Below are 20,536 nucleotides of genomic sequence, written 5' to 3'. Positions count from 1 at the left end.
GCCAAGACTCAATCATCCTGGTCTGGTTGGCTCTTCCAGTTGGTCCTATTCACTGTCTGCTTCAGGGAGTAAATGAGGGCCAAAGCTTCTGTCTGTCTGGTCACCATCCCGAAGTATCTAAACAAAAATCCATGTTGCTCTGTACCTTTAAACACCTTTAGGAGGGTACATGGCCAACGGCGATACTGTAAAACCCAAGAAACAAAAACATCTGGCACACCAAAAGGTAAAGACCTCAAATCTTTACTGAGGTCTTAATTGCAATAACATTATATTTAGCACACAGAAGACGTCAATGTCACCAATGTTTTGGAGACACTATGGCCAGACGATGTCTGTCAGCTTGGAAAAGGTGGCCATAATGTCTCTGAAACATTGGTGATTCTGGAGTACCATCCTGCAGTTTACTGCTGGACCTGGTCAGATAAACTGCCTGAGACATCAAGAAGATACTCCAGGATCACCAATGCTTTAGAGACACTATAGCCAAACCATAGTCACTTTTGTCACCACTCCCTGTTCCTTCATCCTTACATAGGACCTACTGGATACCAAGGATACATAGGACCTACAGGATACATAGGACCTACTGGATACCAAGGATACATAGGACCTACTGGATACCAAGGATATATAGGACCTACTGGATACCAAGGATACATAGGACCTACTGGACACTAAGGATACATAGGACCTACAGGATACCAAGGATACATAGGACCTACTGGATACCAAGGATACATAGGACCTACAGGATACCAAGGATACATAGGACCTACTGGATACCAAGGATACATAGGACCTACTAGATACCAAGGATACATAGGACCTACTGGATACCAAGGATACATAGGACCTACAGGATACCAAGGATACATAGGACCTACTGGATACCAAGGATACATAGGACCTACTGGACACCAAGGATACATAGGACCTACTGGATACCAAGGATACATAGGACCTACTAGATACCAAGGATACATAGGACCTACTGGATACCAAGGATACATAGGACCTACAGGATACCAAGGATACATAGGACCTACTGGATACCAAGGATACATACGACCTACTAGATACCAAGGATACATAGGACCTACTGGATACCAAGGATACATAGGACCTACTGGATACCAAGGATACATAGGACCTACTGGTCTCCAAGCCTGACATTGGCCATGAATGATAGGCTGACCTTTGGACATACTCTTTAGGTGAAGGTGATACAACCAGATAATGATGCCTCAAAACACACATCAGGAATGAACTGTGCAGGTGGATCGTGCTTTATACAATTCCGAGGACGGTCCCCGAGGTATGGAGTGTGCCGTGGATGGCGGCGGATGACATTAGCAGGCCTGTAATGTGGAGCCCCCAGGATAGATGTGTGCGGAGTGCCCCTCCCCCGGGGGACCTGGCATCTCTTCAGCGGAGCACCGACTCTTATCTGCTCCCTCCATATCTCTTATCTCATAAAACGTCTCTGCCTGAACCGGCGCACTTGTTTCCGTTTCCCCAGAGGAGGCGAATCTGCTGCACAGACAAGGAAAACAATTAGCCTGACAATTTAATGAAGAGATGAACAGATGTGAGCCGGGCTCAGCGCTAACCTGCTGCCATTCCTGGAGAGATCCGCCAGACGCGGCATGTCCGCCGACAAACCGCCATTTCTACTGGAGTGCCAGAATAGAGCCGCTCTATAGAACAGATACCGAGAATTCCACCCGGCATCCAGGACAGGAGAAGTGGGACTGTGCAGAGCCCTTACATACAGAATAAGGACAGATACCGAGAATGACACCCGGCATCCAGGACAGGAGAAGTGGGACTGTGCAGAGTCCATCCATACAGAATAAGGACAGATACCGAGAATGACACCCGGCATCCAGGACAGGAGAAGTGGGACTGTGCAGAGTCCATCCATACAGAATAAGGACAGATACCAAGAATGACACCCGGCATCCAGGACAGGAGAAGTGGGACTGTGCAGAGTCCATCCATACAGAATAAGGACAGATACCGAGAATGACACCCGGCATCCAGGACAGGAGAAGTGGGACTGTGCAGAGTCCATCCATACAGAATAAGGACAGATACCAAGAATGACACCCGGCATCCAGGACAGGAGAAGTGGGACTGTGCAGAGTCCATCCATACAGAATAAGGACAGATACCGAGAATGACACCCGGCATCCAGGACAGGAGAAGTGGGACTGTGCAGAGTCCATCCATACAGAATAAGGACAGATACCAAGAATGACACCCGGCATCCAGGACAGGAGAAGTGGGACTGTGCAGAGTCCATCCATACAGAATAGGGACAGATACCGAGAATGACACCCAGCATCCAGGACAGGAGAAGTGGGACTGTGCAGAGTCCATCCATACAGAATAGGGACAGATACCGAGAATGACACCCGGCATCCAGGACAGGAGAAGCGGGACTGTGCAGAGTCCATCCATACAGAATAAGGACAGATACCAAGAATGACACCCGGAATCCAGGACAGGAGAAGTGGGACTGTGCAGAGTCCATCCATACAGAATAAGGACAGATACCGAGAATGACACCTGGCATCCAGGACAGGAGAAGTGGGACTGTGCAGAGTCCATATATACAGAATAGGGACAGATACCGAGAATGACACCCGGCATCCAGGACAGGAGAAGCGGGACTGTGCAGAGTCCATCCATACAGAATAAGGACAGATACCAAGAATGACACCCGGAATCCAGGACAGGAGAAGTGGGACTGTGCAGAGTCCATATATACAGAATAAGGACAGATATTAAGAATGACACCCTGCATCCAGGACAGGAGAAGTGGGACTGTGCAGAGTCCATCCATACAGAATAAGAGGAGATACCAGGAATGACACCCGGCTTCCAGGACAGGAGAAGTGGGACTGTGCAGAGTCCGTACAGATACTGAGAATCCGCCATCACCCAGGATTCAGGCTCACCTTCGGGCTACATACAGATGTACAGATGCGGCGGTCGCCCTCCAGTGACACCGATATTCCATCATTCTCATCCATTTCCACAATTCATTGCCCTGATCAGTGTGCGGTGGGTGTCTCGTGATCAATAGGAAATCATGGGGCCCGTGTCCTCGCCCACACTCAAACCACACCCAAAAAAGCCTATGAAAGGTACCAGGGACATCTCATGGGGCCCCCTACTGACCCGGGCCCTCGGACAGTGCCCGAGTGGCTAAATGGTCAGTTTGCCCCTGCTGCAGACTGACATCCACCCATCAAGCCATTATTGATATTTGCATAATTCCTCCCAAAAGCCAGCCCACTACTTGCATCAGGACTCAGGAGGGCTCTTGAGAAGGGCACTGAAGCAGAGTGCTGTGATGCTTTCAGGAAGTTTATGTACAGCACCTTGCTGGCCCCTCCCACCAGCCATGGTCTGCCTGCATTGCATATGAGAAGCATAGAGATCCTATGGGCAGCACAGTGGCTAAATGGTTAGCTCTTCCGCCTGGCAGTACTGGGGTCATTGCTTCGAATCCCAACCACGGCACCTCCTGCCGTGAGTTTGCATGTTCTCCCTGTGCCTGCGTGGGTTTACTCCAGTTACTCCAGTTTCCTCCCACACTCCAAAGACATGCTGGTAGGTGAATTGGCTCCTCTCTAGATTGTCCCTAGTATGTGTATGTATGAATGTGAGTTAGGGACCTTAGATTGTACGCTCCTCGGGGGCGGGGACTGATGTGAATGTACAATATATATGTAAAGCGCTGCGTAAATTGATGGTGATATATAAGTACCTGAAATACATAACTAGAGACCCAGTGATGACATCACCAGTAAGTTATTTAGTCAAATAAATAATAAAAGATCATTTAGGGGCTGTGTCACTTTAAGAGCGTGTCTGTCCTCTGAGGTTGTCACCACCAATAAAAGGAAGTAAAAAAATAAAATAAGTCTCCAGCCCGTCGATCGATGAGCGGCGAGTTTATACTGGCGGCTGTTAGCAAACATCTTTTAACAATAAAACAAATTAATAGATCCCTCTTCTGCATTTTTTGAGAGCAAAAAAAAAAAAAAAAAGGAACGTTGTGAACTTGTGATCTATGAGCCGGCAGGAATGCGAGGCGCCTTATAATTAACTGGAGAAGATGGCGAGGACGTTAGGATTATTAATTATCGCACTCCTAATACGCCGATCGCTATGAGAGATTGTACGGGCTGCTCGCCGTCGCCGTCGCATTCACGTCAGCCGAAGGGATTCTGAAACTGATACAAAGTGAACTTTTCTTGGAGCTCAGCCGTAAAGTGTTCCTGAACCCGCAACAGTACAATCGGTCTGTAGATGCAGCAAAGCATGCTGGGTATACTCACTGGGGGACCTAAGGGGTTAATCCTCTGCATTGTGTAAAAAGGCTGCTTGATCCTGTCTTCTCTGATCCTTCCCTTCTTCCAGTGTCCACTCTTATCTCCTGATAAGACAGACTGAACCGTAGAAATTCTGCACATGCTCAGTTTGGTGTGTATTGCTAGAAAGGTTTTTTTTTTGAGGGGGGGGAGAGTTCTTGTGACAGCACAGGGCCAATCAGCACTGTCCAGACAGAGGGTCAGGCGTTCTCCATCCTCCTAGAGCAGGGGTGGGCAACTGTGGCCCTCCAGCTGTTGGCGAACTACCTTTGGGAGTCATTATTATATTATTATTATACAGTATTCATAAAGCGCCAATAGTTCGCTCAGCGCTGTACATTACAATGCTTGTAACTGTCAGTTTTGCAATGCCTCATGGGACTTGTGGTTCTACAACAGCTGGAGAGCCGCACATTGCCCACCCCTGTCCTAGAGCAAAATGAAAACTCCTCCTACAAGCTTTAACCGGTGCTCTGCTAGACACTGATAGAAGTCACAAGATGGTGGGAACCCCTCATAATGGGCACAGAAGGTGTACAGACCCGGGAACTCAGCACAGGGATAATGGAAACCCCTCATAATGGGCATAGCGGGTGTGCAGACCCAGGAACTCAGCACAGCGATGGTGGGAACTCCTCATAATGGGAACAGCAGATGTACAGACCTGGGAACTCATCACAGGGATGGTGGGACCCCCTCATAATGGGCACAACGGGTGTACAGACCCGGGAACTCAGCACAGGGATGGTGGGAACCCCTCATAATGGGCACAGCGGGTGTACAGACCCGGGAACTCAGCACAGGGATGGTGGGAACCCCTCATAATGGGCACAGCGGGTGTACAGACCAGGGAACTCAGCACAGGGATGGTGGGAACACCTTATAATGGGCACAGCAGATGTACAGACCTGGGAACTCAGCACAGGGATGGTGGGAACCCCTCATAATGGGCACAGCGGGTGTACAGACCCGGGAACTCAGCACAGGGATGGTGGGAACACCTTATAATGGGCACAGCAGTTGTACAGACCTGGGAACTTAGCACAGGGATGGTGGGAACCCCTCATAATGGGCACAGCGGGTGTACAGACCCGGGAACTCAGCACAGGGATCTCAGCAATAGAGTCCCTGAGAGAGTGTAGGGTTACATCTCCAACATCCTGTAAGATGGAGTGACCCTTTAATAGTTGGTGTGATGTGGATGGATTGAGGCCTGCGGGTCAGTTTTCAGTAGACAAGCACAGAAGTCATTTAGTTGGTTGTGTAATTCTTCTTCTGGATTACTCAGCTGGTTTCCTCCCAACATGATGTGGAGGTCCCTGAGGATTGTGCCGGCTTTATTCTCTCTCTGGGGACCATTATTCATGGAGTTCAGCAGTGACAACAGATTAGTGTGTGGGCAGAGGTCAGTTGGCCGGGTCAGAGGTCACAGGAATAGACTTGCCACAAGAACTTCACTCTGTGACCACATGAAAGAGATCCTAATTCTGTGTAAACTGGAGACTTCCTCCTCTTAAGAGCTCCGCGACCTCCATACAGGCCACAGGAACTTCTAGAGCCAGGGGCCAATGCCACAGCACAGCACCAATGGAGAAAGAAAGGGAGAGAGAAAGAAAGGGAGAGAGAGAAAGAAAGGGGGAGAGAGAGAGAGAAAGGGAGAGAGAGAAAGAAAGGGAGAGAGAGAAAGAAAGGGGGAGAGAGAGAGAAAGGGGGAGAGAGAAAGAAAGGGGGAGAGAGAGAGAAAGGGGGAGAGAGAGAGAGAAAGGGAGAGAGAGAGAGAAAGGGAGAGAGAGAGAGAGAAAGGGAGAGAGAGAAAGAAAGGGAGAGAGAGAAAGAAAGGGGGAGAGAGAGAGAAAGGGAGAGAGAGAAAGAAAGGGGGAGAGAGAAAGAAAGGAAGAGAGAGAAAGAAAGGGAGAGAGAGAACGAGAGAGAGAGAGAGAGAGAGAGAAAGAAATACTGTACATACATACAAAGAAAGAAAGGATAAATAGAAAGATACTTACAAAGAAAAAAAGATACATACTGTACATACATACATACAAAGAAAAAAAGAAAGAACAAAATAAATATACATACATACAAAAAAGAAAGAAAGTTAAATAGAAAGAAAGATACAAAGAAAGAAAGATACATACATATATACCAAGAAAAAAAGAAAGAATGAAAGAAAGATAAATAGAAAGATACATACAAAGAAACAAAGATACATACATACATGTGTACCAAAAAAGAAAGATAAATAGACAGAAAGATACATACAAAGAAAGCAAGATACAAATAAATGAATAAATAAAAAATAGAGACATACTGGAAAGAAAGAGAAAGAAAGAAAGAAAGAGAGAAAGAAAGAAAAAGAGAAAGAAAGAAAGAAAGAGATACATACATAGATAAAAAGAAAGATACATACAGAGATACAAAAAAAGACGGATACATACATAGATAGAAAGATAGAATCCAAAGAAAATAAGATACATACATACATGTAAACCAAGAAATAAAGATCCAAAGAAGAAAGATACATAGACAGAAAGATACATACATACAAAAGGAAGAAAGTTAAATAGACAGAAAGACATATACAAAGAAAAAAGATATATACATACAAAGAAAGAAATAAAGATAAATAGAAAGATACACACAAGGAAAGAAAGATATATACTGTACCTACATAGAAAGAAAGAAAGAGAGAAAGAAAGAAAGAAAGAAAGAGAAAGAAAGAAAGAAAGAAAGAAAGAAAGAAAGAAAGAAAGAGAAATAAAGAGAAAGAAAGAAAGAAAGAAAGAGAAGGATGGATGAATAGATAGATACTTGACAGATAAAGATGCGGTCCTGTAAATACGGTACTCTCCTGGCACTCTCATACATTATCATTTCCCTTCTCTGTTGGCCTGTGATGAAATGCACAGAGATTATTATTATTTGGATGTTTCTAGAAATGCCAGTTTCCTGGCTGCCAGTTTCAGTATCTCAGGTTCTCACTTTCTGAGTTGCTGACCTGATGAGGAAAGTCAGAGACAAGTGGAATGTCCTGATCTGTTCTGGGCCAGCATTGAAGCCAGAGGCTCAGCAAGACAGCCGGGTTCCCAGCATTCTGCTGTGACAACAATGACAGTCTTGTGTATCACATGACAGGTTCCCTTTAAGGCCGTCCCCTCCTTCCGGCATTAGTGCCTGGAGTGGCAGTTCAGGTCATTTGGGTAAATTTAGAAATGTTTTTTTCCATTTGGTTTGTCCTCTTTGCTGGCTATGTGCCGAGTGCACTGAGCGTGTGAACCCCGGGGGGGAGGGGGGGGGGTCTCTACCGGGGGGGCTCTGTACTGGTGCAGTATGGCTTTATCACCTACGGACACTGTGGGGAAATGCTGATTTTCCTGCCAGGTTACAGTTCTGTACGGTGGGTGAAGTTCCGTGCGGATATTTAGGGGGTTTTCCGATTCCCATGTTTGGAGATTTCAGTGGAGCGCCAAATACAGACTGTTTATCGCACGCATTCAAAAGCCATCCACAATGGCGAACGCGTGCTGATGTGCATTATGTTGTGCGTCAATGTGCGTTGTGTTAAGCTAGCCATTGGCTCGAATGTGTGCTGCTTAATACAGTCCATACACGGGTCGAATTCCGAACGATTTTTCATCCGAAAATCAAAAACGTTGTTCGCTCGGTAATCCGATGGCGCCATCAATGATTTCGAAAATCGTCCGACCGAGTCATAAAGTTCACCCCATATAACAGGCGAAACTTCTGTTCCTTCCAGGTCACGGCTCATGGCGCATATTATTTTTGGAAAAACGATCGTACGGTTTGACCATCAATGAGTCGAAAATCTAATTTTTTTACGAATTTTCCAACATGCCCGATCACCGAAAAGGGGAGGAACCACGAAAATCGTCCGGTGCCATTGACCCCACTAACAGAGCGAAAATTGTCTGGTGCCATTGACCCCACTAACAGAGCGAAAATCGTCCGTTGCCATTGACCCCACTAACAGAGCGAAAATCGTCCAGTGCCATTGACCCCACTAACAGAGAGAAAATCGTCCGGTGCCATTGACCCCACTAACAGAGAGAAAATCGTCCGGTGCCATTGACCCCACTAACAGAGCAAAAATCGTCCGGTGCCATTGACCCCACTAACAGAGAGAAAATCGTCCGGTGCCATTGACCCCACTAACAGAGAGAAAATCGTCCGGTGCCATTGACCCCACTAACAGAGCGAAAATCGTCCGGTGCCATTGACCCCACTAACAGAGCGAAAATCGTCCGTTGCCATTGACCCCACTAACAGAGCGAAAATCGTCCGGTGCCATTGACCCCACTAACAGAGAGAAAATCGTCCGGTGCCATTGACCCCACTAACAGAGAGAAAATCGTCCGGTGCCATTGACCCCACTAACAGAGCAAAAAGCGTCCGGTGCCATTGACCCCACTAACAGAGAGAAAATCGTCCGGTGCCATTGACCCCACTAACAGAGAGAAAATCGTCCGGTGCCATTGACCCCACTAACAGAGAGAAAATCGTCCGGTGCCATTGACCCCACTAACAGAGCAAAAATCGTCCGGTGCCATTGACCCCACTAACAGAGAGAAAATCGTCCGGTGCCATTGACCCCACTAACAGAGAGAAAATCGTCCGGTGCCATTGACCCCACTAACAGAGCGAAAATCGTCCGGTGCCATTGACCCCACTAACAGAGAGAAAATCGTCCGGTGCCATTGACCCCACTAACAGAGAGAAAATTGTCCGGTGCCATTGACCCCACTAACAGAGCAAAAATCGTCCGGTGCCATTGACCCCACTAACAGAGCGAAAATCGTCCGGTGCCATTGACCCCACTAACAGAGAGAAAATCGTCCGGTGCCATTGACCCCACTAACAGAGAGAAAATCGTCCGGTGCCATTGACCCCACTAACAGAGAGAAAATCGTCCGGTGCCATTGACCCCACTAACAGAGGGAAAATCAAACGATTATTCTTAGGTCCGATTTTCAGACAAAAAAAATTGGTCGATTTTCGACCCATGTATGGCCGGCACTACTCTCCAAACTGCAAAAAAAAAAATGGTGCAATTAAAAACAAACGGAACATTATGAGGGGTAACTACGTTTGCTCTGCACTCTGCATATCATAAACTATTGTTTTTTAAAGAAAATCCTTGTTTTCACCTTTTTTTTCACCATTTGTTCTATCTCCGTGCTGCTGATCTCCTGCCTTACATACACATCAGCAATGGATGCCTGACATTTTTCAGGGTGGGTGCACCTAGTGGCCATTAGGTTGTTGATTGGAGTGATTCAGGAAAATAGAAATAAAAATAGATACAAATAATAACAATAATAATAATAATAACAACAATAATAATAATAATTATTATTATAACATACATGCTGTAGAAATAAATAAAAAAAAAAAAAAAATATATAAAAAAAAAAAAAGCTAAAGTGTGGACAGCAGAGTGGCTAAATGGTTAGCACTTCCCCCTGGCAGTACTCGGGTCGTTGGTTCAAATCCCAGCCATGGCTCCTCCTCCCTGGAGTTTGCATGTTCTCCCTGTGCCTGCGTGGGTTTCTTCCAGGTACTCCAGTTTCCTCCAACACTCCAAAGACATGCTGGTAGGTGAATTGGCTCCTGTCTAAATTGTCCCTAGTATGTGTATGTATGAATGTGAGTTAGGAAACTTAGATTGTACACCCCTTGAGGGTTAGGGACTGATGTGAATGTACAATATATATATAAAGCGCTGCATAAATTGACAGCGCTATAGAAGTACCTGAAATAAATAAATTAAAAAGATAGAAGTATAAAATAAATATAAGGAAAGGAAAATAAATACTAATAATAAGAATTATTATTTTTACATACATGTTGTAGAAATAAATAAAAAATAAATATATAAAAGAAGAAAGAAAGAAGTAGAAACAAATTAAAATAAATATTAAAAAAAAGGAAAATAAAAATAGATACAAATAATAATATTTATTAATCATAACAATAATAATAATAATAATTATTATTATTATTACATACATGTTGTAGAAATAAATACAAAAAATAAAAGGAAAATATTAAAAAAAAAAAAAAAAGCTAAAGTGTGGACAGCAGAGTGGCTAAATGGTTAGAACTTCCACCTGGCAGAACTAGGGTCGTTGGTTTGAATCCCAACCATGGCACCACCTGCCTGGAGTTTGCATGTTTTCCCTGTGCCTGAGTAGGTTTCCTCCCACACTCCAAAGACATGCTGGTAGGTTAATTGGCAATTGTCTAAATTGTCCCTAGTAGGTGTATGTATGAATGTGAGTTAGGGACCTTAGATTGTACGCCCCTTGAGGGTTAGGGACTGATGTGAATGTACAATATATATATAAAGCGCTGCATAAATTGACAGCGCTATAGAAGTACCTGAAATAAATAAATTAAAAAGATTAAAAAGAAAGAAGTATAAAATAAATATAAAGAAAGGAAAATAAATACTAATAATTATTATTATTACATACATGTTGTAGAAATAAATAAAAAAAAAAATAAAAAAAATATATAAAAGAAGAAAGAAAGAAGTAGAAACAAATTAACATAAATATTAAAAAAAGGAAAATAAAAATAGATACAAATAATAATAATAATAATATTTATTAATAATAATAACAATAATAATTATTATTATTACATACATGCTGTAGAAATAAATACAAAAAATAAAAGGAAAATATAAAAAAAAAAAAGAAAGCTGAAGTGTGGACAGCACAGTGGCTAAATAGTTAGAACTTCCACCTGGCAGTACTCGGGTCGTTGGTTTGAATCCCAACCATGGCACCACCTGCCTGGAGTTTGCATGTTCTCCCTGTGCCTGCCTGGGTTTCCTCCCACACTCCAAAGACATGCTGGTAGGTGAATTGGCTCCTGTCTAAATTGTCCCTAGTATGTGTATGTATGAATGTGAGTTAGGGACCTTAGATTGTACGCCCCTTGAGGGTTAGGGACTGATGTGAATGTACAATATATATGTAAAGTGCTGCGTAAATTGATGGCGCTATACAAGTACCTGAAATAAATAATTAGCTGGAGCTCTTGGTATTATTATTATACAGGATTTATATGGCGCCAACAGTTTGCGCAGCGCTGTACAAAATGAAGGCAGACATGACAGTTAAAACACAATTCGGTAGAAGAGGACACAGAGGACCCGGCTCATCAGAGCTTACAATCTAGGAGGAAGGGCTGAGTGATACAAAAGGTAATCGCTGTGGGGGGGAGGAGCTGATAGAGGAAATAAATGGCAGTTTACTAGGTAGAAGCTGGATAGAATTCTTTAAAGAGAAAGGTATTCAGGGATCGTCTAAAGGTTTAGGAGATAGGTGGACAGATTGGGGTAGGGAGTTCCATAAGTTGGGAGAAGCTCGGGAGAAGTCCTGGAGGCGAGCATGAGAGGAGGTGACACGTGGAAATAAATATTAGACACACAATGGTTATTATTCGTGAAGGCGGTATGAATGTATGAGACGATCGTGAAATGACTTCTATCGTGACATCATGATGATGTTTTATCCCACCCCCCCCCCTGCAGATCCCCACCTCCAGTACGAGAAGATTGGCTCAGACGCGGTGGTAAAGTGCGGATCTGTGGACCCCGACTTCCCTGTAACGTGGACTGTAAACGGGACGGACATTGACAGCTCCCAGCTGAACGGGTCCTCTCTTCTCTTACACAATGTCAATCTATCACACAATGGATTATATTCCTGTTTTGAGGGATCTTCCTGGAATCTCCGGCACCAGACCATCCTCAGAGTCGGCTGTGAGTACATCTTCAGATCTTTCATTGTTTTCTAAAAATTGAAACGGAATTTCACACCCTTACAGGTATGTTCATGAAGGAGGAGATCCCACTTAGGGACCAGTGGTGGTCACTGACGCCAAGGCTTGGATCACCTGGTTGGATCACCTGGTGATGCTTAGACAGGGAAAATCAGGCATCTAGTTCTCATATCCTTCCCCTTTTAGCAGAGACCACATGACCAATGGCAGAACTAATATCTGAGTCCCGTAGACTTTCATCTATTTCTAGAGAGAAGTGTGAATTTTAGCATTCTCTTTTTTTTTTGTTATAAAGACACCGGCCGGGGAGCTTTCATTTAGTGGTGAAGGTGCTACTACTGCTAAATGACAGATCTCCTGCTGGTTGGTGTAGAATGTTCGAGAGTATGGTCATGGCCATATGTAGTCAATGATGTCACCCTGCATCCCCATCTAGTTTGTTTGCAACGGAACCTGCCTAGGAAGCTTTCATTTAGTGGTGAAGGTGCTACTGCTGCTAAATGACAGTTCTCCTGCTGCTTTCTGTAGAATGTTTCTAGAGTATGGTCATGGCCATATGTAGTCAATGATGTCACCCTGCATCCCCATTTAGTTTGTTTATAAACAGAAGCTGGCCAGGGAGTGTTCATTGAGTGGTGGCATTACTACTGCCGCTTAATGACAGATCCCCTGCTGGTTGGTATAGAAGACCATCAATCTTTATAATGTTTCTAGAGTATGTTCATGGCCATATGTAGTCAATGATGTCAGCCTGCATCCCCATCTAGTTTGTTTACAACGGAAGCCATGCAGGGAGCGTTCATTGAGTGATAGAGGTGCTACTACTGCTTAAAGACAGATCCCCTGATGGTTGGTGTAGAATGTTTCTAGAGTATGCTCATGGCCATATGTAGTCAATGATGTCATCCTGCATCCCCATCTAGTTTGTTTGCAACGGAAGCTGGCCAGGGAGTGTTCATTGAGTGATGGAGGTGCTACTACTGCTAAATGACAGATCCCCTGCTGGTTGGTGTAGAATGTTTCTAGAGTATGGTCATGGCCATATGTAGTCAATTATGTCACCCTGCATCCCCATCTAGTTTGTTTACAACGGAAGCTGGCCAGGGAGCTTTTATTTAGTGGTGAATGACAGCTCCCCTGCTGGTTGGTGTAGAATGTTTCTAGAGTATGGTCATGGCCATATGTAGACAATGATGTCACCCTGTCCCCAGCTGATTTGTTTACAAACAGAATCCAGCCGGGGAGCTTTCATTTAGTGGTGGCATTAATACTGCCGCTTAATGACAGCTCCCCTGCTCATTGGTATAGAAGACCATCAATAATTATAATGTTTGTAGAGTATGCTCATGGCCATATGTAGACAATGAAGTCAGCCTGCATCCCCAGCTGATTTGTTTACAAACAGAAGCTAGCCAGGAAGTGTTCATTGAGTGATGGAGGTGCTACTACTGCTAAATGACAGATCCCCTGATGGTTGGTGTAGATTGTTTCTAGAGTATGGTCATGACAATATGTAGTCAATGATGTCACCCTGCATCCCCATTTAGTTTGTTTACAATGGAAGCCATGCAGGGAACATTCATTGAGTGATAAAGGTGCTACTACTGCTTAATGGCAGATCCCCTGCTGGTTGGTGTAGAATGTTTCTAGTGTATGGTCATGGCCATATGTAGTCAATGATGTCACTCTGCATCCCCAGCTGATTTGTTTACAAACAGAATCCAGCCGGGGAGCTTTCATTTAGTGGTGGCGTTACTACTGCCGCTTAATGACAGCTCCCCTGCTGGTTGGTATAGAAGACCATCAATAATTATAATGTTTCTAGAGTATGGTCATGACCATATGTAGACAATGAGGTAAGCCTGCATCCCCAGCTGATTTGTGTACAAACAGAATCCAGCCGGGGAGCTTTCATTTAGTGGTGGCATTAATACTGCCGCTTAATGACAGCTCCCCTGCTGGTTGGTATAGAAGACCATCAATAATTATAATGTTTCTAGAGTATGGTCATGACCATATGTAGACAATGAGGTCAGCCTGCATCCCCAGCTGATTTGTTTACAAACAGAAGCTAGCCAGGGAGTGTTCATTGAGTGATGGAGGTGCTACTACTGCTAAATAACAGATCCCCTGCAGGTTTGGTTCAAATCTGAGCTGGTCCCTACTTATGATGCTTATAGAAGACTTTGATTTGATTTGTAGATTTAATAACAATGTGTCTATTTCTGGTAATACTGTGGATCCCAGTCCTTCCTCTATGAATATTGTATTTGAATAAAAGTTTTTGTGCCCGGAGTTCATCTCTGAAGCGCATTCCCACTTACGCCGAGCTCATGTACTTTAGGAAGAGGCTCGCGGCCCTTTTCATACCGGCATAAATATTGTATCAACTTTTTATGAGCTCCAGTGAACTCCGCCTTGAGGTGCAAAACAGATTGAAGTTGATTGATTTTATTTTCAGGTTCTAAGAGACATATTTAGGCAAATCCATTCCTCCGGCCGGCGTGGATTTATGATAATATCATCAGATGAGGTAGATGGCGGAGGAACGACTGAATCCTGCTGTGATTCAGTTATAGGCAGGGGCGGACTGACAACTCATGGGGCCCCCGGGCAATAGGGGATCATGGGGCTCGTGTGTCCTTGCCCACACTTAAACCGCACCCAAAAAAGCCTATGAAAGGTACCAGGGGCATCTCATGGGGCTCCCTACTGACTCCGGGCCCTCAGGCAGCACCCGAGTTCCCAAATGGTCAGTCCGCCCCTGGTTATAGGTGTACAGACCTTACCCCCCCTCCTCCATATTCAATATAGAAGTCCTCCATGACCTAATGACGGCTCCAGGAAAACATGTATGTGAAACACACGTATGACACTACCTCACGGGGTCACAATCGCCAAACTCCGCCGCCCAATCAACCAATATGGACCTACCACCCGATGTATATTTTCATAATAAGTCCATGTATTCTAGGCAATTCCAGGTATTTAGAATGTCTCTATGATCACAGTCCTCGCTCTGCCTGCTTTTCTCTCCAGGAGGACCTTTGTTCAGGTACAATCTAGGGTCAAGATCTACCTTTACCACCTAAAAGATGACTCAGTCACGTAGATCCTGGTGCCTGTGTATCACATACCTGGTGATGGAGGCCAATGGAGAGAGGGCTTCCCTTGCGGCTAAGTTCCGGACTCCCCTGAGAGTGGGACAATGGGAGTCAGGCCCAAAGTTGCACAGGTCGCCTGTAGGAGTGCTGGTTGGTGGTCCACCAGAAGCACAGCTGATGTACGGAGATAGGTCTACAGACAGGTGGAACCTGTGCACGGTATGCAAGCCCTTCCGGGAATAGAGGATTACTGGGTAGTTGGTTCAAGTCAAGGTCAGGTACCAGGTGGGAATCAGAGCAGACGTAGTCAGATGGGATAGCCAAGGTCATACACAGAGGAGCGAGAGAGAGAGTATCCGTAAGCCAAGCCGAGGTCAGATCAGGGGTAAATCAGAGTAGACCGGTCCAGGAGCAAGCCGAGTCCGTAACAGGAAGTCACAGGTCAGAATCACAGGAACTGGGCACGGGGAGCTAGAGATCATCCAGCAACTAGAGGAAGTGGTGAGCCTCCTTATAAAGGCCATCTGGCACCAGACCGAGGCTGATGTGTACTTCTGCGGCCATGTAGAGTGCTGGCAGAAATGCCAGATCTTCCAGAACTTCTGCCGTGGACAGGACCCTGACACTGTGAAGTTCTTTGCTGTGTTCACAAATGTCTGACGCAGATCAGCCCCAGGTTCATCCTCTCACCACGTGCCTTGCTACAAAGTTACAGAGTGATCACTGTGGAAATACTTCCTCCTTCCTGCTGATGACATCATCTCGCCGCATATAAAGGCACTGCAGTGGATCTTTCCAGACACAATGGTTAGATAGGGCCAACGTGGAGGCATAGTGAAAAATCCAGCACTATTACCTAGGCATGTAGTGTCTCTACGGAGAGATATGTAAAGTATTGTACATGGTAATTACATTTCTCCCAGCACGTGACAGGACAAGGTCTTTTAGCACCCCAACTGAAAAGGCCACACCCTTGGGCGGTCAACTACTTCAGCATAGGTTGCAGGTCCTGCTCATTTTGCTGTGGACTTCTTCAACAGCATAGGTTGCAGGTGCTGACCTTTTTTCTGAAGAATTCTTCTGAAGCATAGGTTGCAGGTCCTGCCCATTTTCTGCTTACATACTTCACCAGCATAGGTTGCAGGTCTTGGCCATTTTCTGGTTAAGTACTTCACCAGCATAGGTTGCAGGTCCTGCCCATTTTCTGGTTAAGTACTTCACCAGCATAGGTTGCAGGTCCTGCCCATTTTCTGGTTAAGTACTTCACCAGCATAGGTTGCAGGTCCTGGCCATTTTCTGGTTAAGTACTTCACCGGCATAGGTTGCAGGTCTTGGCCATTTTCTGGTTAAGTACTTCACCAGCATAGGTTGCAGGTCCTGCCCATTTTGCTGTGGACATCTTCAAAAGCCTAGATTGCAGGTGCTGACCTTTTTTCCGATGACTTCTTCTGAAGCATAGGTTGCAAGTCCTGTCCATTTTCTGGTTAAGTACTTCACCAGCATAGGTTGCAGGTCTTGGCCATTTTCTGGTTAAGTACTTCACCAGCATAGGTTGCAGGTCCTGCCCATTTTCTGCTTACATACTTCACCAGCATAGGTTGCAGGTCTTGGCCATTTTCTGGTTAAGTACTTCACCAGCATAGGTTGCAGGTCCTGCCCATTTTCTGGTTAAGTACTTCACCAGCATAGGTTGCAGGTCCTGGCCATTTTCTGGTTAAGTACTTCACCAGCATAGGTTGCAGGTCCTGCCCATTTTCTGGTTAGGTACTTCACCAGCATAGGTTGCAGGTCCTGCCCATTTTCTGGTTAAGTACTTCACCAGCATAGGTTGCAGGTCCTGGCCATTTTCTGGTTAAGTACTTCACCGGCATAGGTTGCAGGTCCTGGCCATTTTCTGGTTAAGTACTTCACCAGCATAGGTTGCAGGTCCTGCCCATTTTGCTGTGGACATCTTCAAAAGCCTAGATTGCAGGTGCTGACCTTTTTTCCGATGACTTCTTCTGAAGCATAGGTTGCAAGTCCTGTCCATTTTCTGGTTAAGTACTTCACCAGCATAGGTTGCAGGTCTTGGCCATTTTCTGGTTAAGTACTTCACCGGCATAGGTTGCAGGTTCTGGCCATTTTCTGGTTAAGTACTTCACCAGCATAGGTTGCAGGTTCTGGCCATTTTCTGGTTAAGTACTTCACCGGCATAGGTTGCAGGTTCTGGCCATTTTCTGGTTAAGTACTTCACCAGCATAGGTTGCAGGCCCTGCCCATTTTCTGCTTAAGTACTTCAGCAGCATAGTTTGCAGGCCCTGCCCATTTTGCTGTGGACGTCTTCAACAGCCTAGATTGCAGGTGCTGACCTTTTTTCTGATGACTTCTTCAGAAGCATAGGTTGCAAGTCCTGTCCATTTTCTGGTTAGGTGCTTCAGCAGCATAGGTTGCAGATCCCACCCTTTTTACTGTGGACGTCTTCAAAAGCATAGGTCGCAGGTCCTATAGCCATTTTCGCTTTGACTAGCTTGCAGGTGCTGCCCTTTTTGTTATGGACTTCTTCGGCCTCAAAGATTGCAGGTACTGCTTGTTTTCTGGTTGACTACTTCAGCAGCATAGGTTACAGGTAGTGCCACTTTTTGCTGTGGACTTCTTCTGCAGCATAGGTTGCAGGTTTTGTTCTTTTAGTGGTGGACTTCTTCAGCAGCATAGATTGTGGGTCCTGCCTATTTTGCTTTGGACTTCTTCAGCAAGCCAGGTTTTTGTTATCATCCTGCATGTGGCTTATGGTAGAGATTTCTCTGCCTGAAATGAGAAGTGATTTGGAAGGATCCTTCAAGAAGCTAAAGGATGTTATTTCCGAAGCCGCTCGCGGATTGATAGAGCGAGTTACGGAATTGACACAAAACACATATTGTTTTCACAAGGCGGCGTGTCCCTCGAAGCGCCCGTTAGTAGCACCACAGGGACTGTCCTGCGCTTCGTAACATGCCATCGATCGTAGATAACGCGCGAGACACAGAGTCTGGCACACGGTGTCTCGCCCGCTTCCCTCTCTTTTACTAAGTGGGTAACTCGGTTTGCGTTGATGCGACATGAAGTAATGGCGGTCCTGTTTTCACAATAAATTCTATTTATCCTTCTGCAAAGCAAGTCAATGAGGGAAGAAGGAGATGATATCAATCAGGCAGCGCAGTGACACATGAATCATCCCGCCCGGCCGGTCCCGCTGAAAAATAACAGCTGCTGACAACGCCGCCATCGCGGCGGCAGCGTATAAATGGGTTTTTAAAGCCAGGGATGGAGGGGGGTTAGTTTTGTCAACACTGGGGAACAGATCTACAAGGAATGAGGAGGCCAACATGGTGGTGAGTTCATGGAGAGTGAAAGATGAAAATTTAAAAAAAAAAGAATACCCACTGCCTCTATGATATTCTGTATTGAAGAGGGCCTCCTTCAGTCTTGCACAGTTGTACTGGCTCCTCCCCTTAAGTCTTGCACAGTTGTACTGGCTCCTCCCCTTCAGTCTTGCACAGGTGTACCGGCTCCTCCCCTTCAGTCTTGCACAGATGTACCGGTTCCTCCCCTTCAGTCTTGCACAGGTTTACCGGCTCGTCCCCTTCAGTCTTGCACAGGTGTACCGGCTACTCCCCTTCAGTCTTGCACAGGTGTACCGGCTACTCCCCTTCAGTCTTGCACAGGTGTACCGGCTCCTCCCTTTCAGTCTTGCACAGGTGTACCGGTTCCTCCCCTTCAGTCTTGCACAGGTGTACCAGCTCCTCCCTTTCAGTCTTGCACAGGTGTACCGGCTCCTCCCCTTCAGTCTTGCACAGGTGTACCGGCTGCTCCCCTTCAGTCTTGCACAGGTGTACCTGTTCCTCCCCTTCAGTCTTGCACAGGTGTACCAGCTCCTCCCTTTCAGTCTTGCACAGGTGTACCGGCTCCTCCCTTTCAGTCTTGCACAGGTGTACCGGCTCCTCCCCTTCAGTCTTGCACAGGTGTATCGGCTCCTCCCCTTCAGCCTTGCACAGGTGTACCGGTTCCTCCCCTTCAGTCTTGTACAGGTGTACCGGCTCCTCCCCTTCAGCCTTGCACAGGTGTACCGGCTCCTCCCCTTAAGTCTTGCACAGGTGTACCGGCTCCTCCCCTTCAGTCTTGCACAGATGTAACGGCTCCTCCCCTTCAGTCTTGCGCAGGTGTACCGGCTCCTCCCCTTCAGCCTTGCACAGGTGTACCGGCTCCTCCCCTTCAGTCTTGCACAGGTGTACTCCTCTCCTGGACTGAAATGGCTTCCTCTGATTTCGCTGCACACTGGGAGCTTCTCACAATGTGCATTAGAAGCTGCAGCAAGTCAGAGCGCCGCCTCATTTCCTGGCTGGAGGATGTCCAGCATCATCCAGCACTTTCCTTCCCAGCCTGACTGTCCCTGGCCCCGCCCCTTGAGTTCTTTCAATCGTGGAAGCTCAGCCTCACATGTGGGTGTTACCTATGCAAATACAGCCTGCCTAGGAACGCCCACTCCTCCAGACTGACATTCACCCATGAAGGCATTTTGATGTTTGCATAACTCCTCTCAAGAGCCTGCCCACTGCTTGCATCAGGGCTGAGGGATCTTGAGAGGAGTAATGAGGCCGAGGCTGTGATGTTTTCTGGATGTAAACACCCTGCTGGCCCCTCCCACTAGTCACAATTTGCCTGCATTGCATATAGAAGCACAGAGACTCCCTGATGATGTCACTGGGACTAAAATAAGGTATGTAGTGAAAAACAGAAAATGACATGTTTGGGGGGGAGGCAAAATACATTAAAAGTAGATTAAACATCAGCTTTAACCGCCTCAGGGCCTGGTCTGTGCACATTTCGGCACGGTACCTTTTTTTTATTTTTTCTTTTCTTTACTTAATTTAATTTATTACACTCCCACGTATTGTCACTTTTTGCTTTCTTATGTGTGTGCTTTCACGGATGGAGGGTGTGGGTCCTCGGGCCTACCCTGAAGTCTAGGGGGAGGATGTGTGGCCATACGGTTCCTTCCTCCCCTGATCCCTAGAGGACTCTTCTTCGGGAGAGTCCCCTTGCCTAGTACTGAATGTCCGGCTTCGGCTTGGCATAGGGAACGGTGGTCCACCCGGCCTTTTGGTCAGGAGGACCAAGTGGGAACCTAGTCCCCGTCAGGAGCTTCGTGCCCCGGGTGATCAGGGACAGCGGTCCAAGCCCCTTTCGGGGTAGGACACAGCACACCCCTAAGTGCGCGTT

At 46.1% G+C, this 20,536-nt stretch overlaps 1 protein-coding gene across 5 annotated transcripts in view; it reads left to right on the top strand.

The window, feature by feature from the left end:
• Window positions 1-20,536, top strand: part of CNTFR (ciliary neurotrophic factor receptor) — a 572,233-nt gene that overhangs the window by 301,252 nt on the left and 250,445 nt on the right. For all 5 annotated transcript variants that reach the window (XM_089663460.1, XM_089663459.1, XM_089663456.1 and 2 more), the window contains one exon: window positions 11,947-12,177. In XM_089663460.1, the coding sequence (XP_089519586.1) occupies window positions 11,947-12,177 (231 nt within the window). The remainder of the gene's footprint in view (window positions 1-11,946; window positions 12,178-20,536) is intronic.

This window comes from Staurois parvus, unplaced genomic scaffold, assembly GCF_062004578.1.
Source record: "Staurois parvus isolate SC_StPar_1 unplaced genomic scaffold, SC_StPar_1.0 ptg001691l, whole genome shotgun sequence".
Classification (NCBI taxonomy): Eukaryota; Metazoa; Chordata; class Amphibia; order Anura; family Ranidae; genus Staurois; species Staurois parvus.
Note: the sequence above shows the minus strand (reverse complement) of the source record. Positions and strands in the feature narration are given on the sequence as shown.